At 62.3% G+C, this 5,194-nt stretch overlaps 2 protein-coding genes across 4 annotated transcripts in view; one reads left to right on the plus strand and one right to left on the minus strand.

Moving 5' to 3' along the window:
- Positions 1–5,194, plus strand: part of LOC110388003 (feather keratin 2-like) — a 906,242-nt gene that overhangs the window by 441,468 nt on the left and 459,580 nt on the right. The window lies entirely within an intron of this gene.
- INSRR (insulin receptor related receptor) overlaps positions 1–5,194 on the minus strand; it is a 10,025-nt gene that overhangs the window by 1,530 nt on the left and 3,301 nt on the right. Inside the window, exons 3-19 of one of the 3 annotated variants that reach the window (XM_021376609.1) lie at positions 4,766–5,078; positions 4,541–4,683; positions 4,255–4,399; positions 3,965–4,179; positions 3,769–3,895; positions 3,448–3,686; positions 3,206–3,373; positions 2,878–3,067; positions 2,727–2,765; positions 2,361–2,626; positions 1,871–2,007; positions 1,633–1,798; positions 1,208–1,316; positions 1,015–1,085; positions 611–840; positions 423–533; positions 160–319 (exon numbers count right to left, since the gene is read on the minus strand). In XM_021376609.1, the coding sequence (XP_021232284.1) occupies positions 160–319; positions 423–533; positions 611–840; positions 1,015–1,085; positions 1,208–1,316; positions 1,633–1,798; positions 1,871–2,007; positions 2,361–2,626; positions 2,727–2,765; positions 2,878–3,067; positions 3,206–3,373; positions 3,448–3,686; positions 3,769–3,895; positions 3,965–4,179; positions 4,255–4,399; positions 4,541–4,683; positions 4,766–5,078 (2,829 nt within the window). Of the gene's footprint in view, positions 1–159; positions 345–422; positions 534–610; positions 1,086–1,207; positions 1,317–1,632; positions 1,799–1,870; positions 2,008–2,360; positions 2,627–2,726; positions 2,766–2,877; positions 3,068–3,205; positions 3,374–3,447; positions 3,687–3,768; positions 3,896–3,964; positions 4,180–4,254; positions 4,400–4,540; positions 4,684–4,765; positions 5,079–5,194 lie in introns of all 3 variants that reach the window. The other 2 variants (XM_021376608.1, XM_021376610.1) reach the window with 2 other exon arrangements.

Genomic DNA, 5,194 nt, shown 5'->3' on the forward strand with positions numbered 1-5,194 from the left:
GAAGAGGAGGAAGAAGAGGAAAAGGAGGAAGAGGAGGGAAAAGAATAAGAGAAGGAAGAGCAGAAAGACAAGGAAGAGGAGGAAGAGGAGGAAGATAGGGAGCAGTGAGCACCAGGACACGGGAACCCATCCCGAGCCCACCCACCTCTGGCTGCCCACCTCCAATCTTGACGGTGAAGTCCTCAGACACCATGCAGTTACGGGCGGCGAGGTCGCGGTGCACGAACTTCTTGGCGTTGAGGTAGGCCATGCCGTCGGCGATCTCCCCTGCCATCTGGATCATGTCCTTGAGCGAGGGTGGAGGCAGCCCAGGGTTGTTCTGCACCACGCACAGAGAGCGGAGGCTTTGGGGGGACGTCCTCGGGGACGGGGTCTGTGCCCCTTCCTCTGCAGGGCACCACGGTGCCTGGGCAGCCCCTCACCTCGGCGTCGGGTCTGAGCGAGCGCAGGTAGCTCTTCAGGTCCCCACGTGTCATCAGCTCCATGATGACCAAAGCTGGCTGACCCTGGGACACGACGCCAAGCAGACGGACCTGGGGAGCGAATGGAAACGGCACGTGGGCAGCCGCAGCCCCGTGTCCCCAGGGATGTCCCCCCTGCTGCCACCTACCACATGGTGGCACTTGAAGGCCTTCATGACGGAGGCTTCCTTGAGGAACTCGATGCGCTCCCGCATGGTGGCCAGCTCGTTGACCGTCTTCAGGGCCACCTTGGTCTCCTCACCCTCGGCCACCAGCCCCAGCGCCAGCCCCTCGTACACCATCCCGAAGGAGCCCTGCCCCAGCTCCCGGATCACCGTGATCTTCTCCCGTGATACTTCCCATTCATCGGGGATGTACACTGCAGGAGGTGTCACCATCACCATCACCGTCACCATCACCATCACCATCACCATCACCATCGCCATCACCAACATCACCAACATCGCCATCAAAATCACCGTCACCAGCCCCATCCCCAAGCAGGGGAATGGGGCAGCAGACCCCACGGGAACCCCTGCCCATCCCCACATACTGTCTGAGGCACTGAAGTACTCAGGGTTGACAGAGGCGTACAGCGTCCCGCTGGGGTAGCCATCATTGCTCCTGGGAGGGTGGAGAGGTGGGCATGGCACAGAGGACAGAGGGACAAGGGACAGGGGTGCGGTGTCACCTCCCCAGCCCTGGCTCAGGCCGAGTGCAGCCCCAGGGTTTGGAGGGGTCACTACCTCTTCTTACTGTAGAAGAAGACGAAGACGGCGAGGCAAGAGATGAGCACCATGAGGACCACAGGCGTGACGGTGAGCAGGACGTAGAAGCTGCCGGACTCTTCCTCGGCTGCCAGGAGTGAGTCCATGGGGCAGGGTGTTGTGGAATGATTTGTAGCAGAGATGGGGAACTCCCCATTCCCTGGGGCAGCAGCACACCGTGCCCTACGCTGCTCCCATCCCAAAGCATCCCCGAATCTCCCAAATTCCTGATTCAGCAGCATTCTTTCATCTTCTGGTATCCAGGTCCAGGAGCACCTCCTGATCACCAGTCCCACCAGTGCCCCCCAGTCCTTTGGAGCCCCATCCAGCAGCGCCCTGTCTCCCAGCTCCCAGCCCAGCAGCCCCCCATCCCCACTGGCATCCTCCTTGCCCCCACCAGGTACCTGGCCCCAGGATGTAGAACTTGACGAGTCCCGTCCAGGAGCCGTTGCCGGCCAGCGATGTGGCACGGACCTTGGCCGAGTAATTCCCCGGCTGCAGCAGGGCCAGGTGCACGCCTCCGTATTTAGCATAGCGGTGTCGGGAGACGCAGACAACAGTGGTGACCTCCTGGGGATGAAGGGATGGCACTGATGGGGACATACCAGCCTTGGGGAGGGGGATGCTGAGCCGGGTCCTCACCTCGCTCTCACGGCTGTACTTGATCTCGTACTTGAGGATGAGCCCATTGGGGTTGCGGGGCTCCTGCCAACGCAGCAGCACACTGTTCTTGCTGGCTGGCTCCCACGTCACGTTGCCGGGAATGTTGTCAGCTTGCACTGGATGGGGACATAGATGGGCTCAGGATGAGAGGCGATGGCCTCACGTTGCACCAGGGGAAGTTCAGGTCGGATATCAGGATAAAATTTTTCTCAGAAAGAGCGATAAGGCATTGGAACAGGCCGCCCAGGGAGAGGGGGGTGGACGTTTTCAAGAAAGGCGAAGATGTGGCACTAAAGGATGTGGTTAGCGGGCACGGTGGCGATGTGTTGATGGTTGGACTTGATTTCATCAATGCTTTCCAATCTTAACGATTTTGCAATTCTACAAAGCCCAACGCTGATCCCCTCCCAACAGCACCAGCACCCAAAACATCCCAGCCCCGGTCCCTCCCCGCTGCCCTTGCGCTTACACTCGGGCATGGTCCTGGCGAAGACGAAGGTGGCTGCGCTGCAGCCCACGGTGTGCGCGGCGTGGTTGCACGCGTGGATGTCGATGCGGTACTCAGTGAAGTGCCGCAGCCGCGACAGCACCGCGCGGTCCCGCACCACTTTGTCCTCGAAGATCTGGAAGTCGGGTTTGGGTTCGGCCCTGGCGTGGCTGGGGGGAGGTGGCTCCGCCGAGGAGGTGTTGGTGGGGGAGGTGACGGCCACCAGGTCCCTGCGGCGCTTTGGGGTCCTGAGGGGATGGGAGGAGGTTTGGGGTCAGGGCACGTGGAGACCTCATATGCAATGGGGCAGGGGAGAGCCTCAGGGCTTTGGGGTCGTTCCCAGCTCACCGCTGGTTCTTGTTGATGGATGTCACCTTCCAAGGTGGCCTGAGACAGCGGGAAATGGGTTAAAGAAGCCGAGAGACCCCATTCCTGCGGTAGAGCAATGCTTGGAGACCCCCTGACCCTGGTACCACCCCCCCCTCCCCAGCTCCAGCACCTGGGGATGATGATGGAATTGTGGAGGAAGTTCTCAAACTTCTTCTGGAAGGACTCGGCCTCGCCCTCCATGCGGAGCTGCCCATCAGCGGGGCGGCAGGGGCAGCAGCGTTCCTCCGCATCCTGCTCCACCTCGGGGCCGTCCCCATCACTGAAGCGCGTGTCTGCACTGCTTGTGGGCAGCTTCAGGCCTGGAGGAGGGGACGGGCAGCGCTGCATCTCCATCCCCATCCCCATCCCCATCCCAGGGCCACAGGGACCTGGGGATGTCCCCATCCCAGCGCCGTAGGGACCTGGGGATGTCCTCATCCCCGGTCGCCCTCCTGCACCTTTGTGGCAGTAGTCATTGATGTAGAGCTCCATGTCCTCAGCCAGCTGCTGCCACAGCACCAGGTAGTAGGTGATGTTGCCATTGCGCTGCGTGGGTGGCTTCCAGCGCACCACGATGTGGGACGAGGAGTTGGACATGGAGATGACGTCTCGTGGCACTGTCGGGGCTTGGCGGGCATGGGGACATCAGCCCCAGCCTGAGGCCACCGTGGGCACCCCCAAACCCCCCAGCACCCCGTACCTGCTGGCATGGTGCGGATGTAGACCACCTCGCTCTGCGCCCCATAGTTGCGCCCTTCCTCGGCGGTGGTGAGGGTGATGGCACGGACGAAGATGGCATATTGCGTCCACGGCCGCAGGTTGAGCAGGGCCACCCCTGGCTCCTGCTCACTGCTGAGTGGCAGCTCCACGTCCAGCACGTTCCAGCTCTGTGCCCCACAGGCGTCCTGCCCCACGTACTCCGACACGTTCTGGAAGGGTCTGACAACAACCCAGCCCCCAGGCATCAGCTGGGGGTCCTGGCAGATCCCAGGGCAGGCTGGGGGACATGAGGACCACTTACGACTCCTTGTAGTAGACAATGAAGCTGAGGAGGTCTCGGTACTCAGGGGGCCGGTACCGCTCCCACTTGAGGAAGATGCGGTCGGACTCGGTGATGTTGGAGATGAAGCGCAGGGTTTGGGTCTTGCCTGTGGAGAGGTGCAAGGGCTCAGAGTCACGGTGCCACCCGGTCCCCCCATCCCCATGCCCATACTCACAGGACGCCCTGTCCCCGTTGGTACGTGGATTGATCTCCGCCTTGTTCTGCCGTCCCTTGGTGCCCGTCACCTCCTCCATGTGGTAGATCTCAGCCAGGCAGAGCTTGGGGTTGAAGGCAAAGTACATCTTGCCCACTGGGATAGAGAGGACGTGGTGGCTCCAGTCCCACAGCTGCTGCAGGTTCTGGTTGTCCAGGACGTACAGGGTGTAATTCCTGGGGGAGAGGCAGATGGAGGTGATGGGTGCAGGCACCCCACACCGAGGCGTCCTCAGCACATCCCATCCTCACCCGTCCACCATGGAGTCTCCACGGATCAGCTTGAGGTTCTTGAAGAAGGACAAGGAGACAAGGGCGAAGGAGTGCTTGATCTTCAGGAAGCCCGTGATGGTCTCGATGAGGCCCAGGCTGCTCTGCAGCTCCGAGGCCAGATTATCTGGGGATATCCCATGGGCATGAGCGCGGTGTGGGGATGGGGCTGGCACTTGGGACCCTCAATCCCCAGTGACCCCCACCCATTCATTCTTCCTTCAAGGGAAATTCCCCCCTGCGCCCCATGCCACCGCCCAGCACTCACAGCCCCGGCGGATGTTGAGGATGAGGTTGCCCTCCACCAGAGTGCAGCCTGCCAGCTCCTGTGCCGCCCGCGTCGAGTCCACAGTCTTGGTGCCCACCTTGCACGTTTTGGGGCACAACCCCTCGCACTTGTGGCAGAAGATGCTGCAGGGACGAGGACAGGGACATGAGTCAGGCACAGAGCCCCTTCCTTCCACTTCCACCCCCTCAAGGTGGGGGTCCCCACCTGCTCTCATTCCTGGTGTAGCCGGGGGGGCACTCGGAGAGGCACTGCTGCTGGTGGATGACGAACTTGGAGGCGTCGCGCGGGTTGTCGGAGACCTTGCGCAGGCTGGCGCAGTACTCGGCCGTGACGCAGCGCCAGCCCTCGTACTCGTAGGTGCGGGGTGGGCAGGAGGGCAGGCAGTGCCCGTTGAAGTGGAAGTGGCGGCAGGCCACGCAGGAGCGGCTGTCCCGGGGTCGCCCGCAGCCCCCCAGGCACTCGGCGTGGCAGCACTCGCCCGATGCTGTGCACGCCGAGCCCGCGCCGCATGGGCACACTGCAGGGAGGTGATGTTGGTGGGGGTAAGGAGGTGGGAAGAGGGTCTGGGGATTGCAGGATTTGGGTGAGCAGGGGGTTGGTGGTGGACTGCTGGTGTGGGGGGCAAGGAGAGAG

This window comes from Numida meleagris, chromosome 24 (genome assembly GCF_002078875.1).
Source record: "Numida meleagris isolate 19003 breed g44 Domestic line chromosome 24, NumMel1.0, whole genome shotgun sequence".
In the NCBI taxonomy this organism is placed as follows: Eukaryota; Metazoa; Chordata; class Aves; order Galliformes; family Numididae; genus Numida; species Numida meleagris.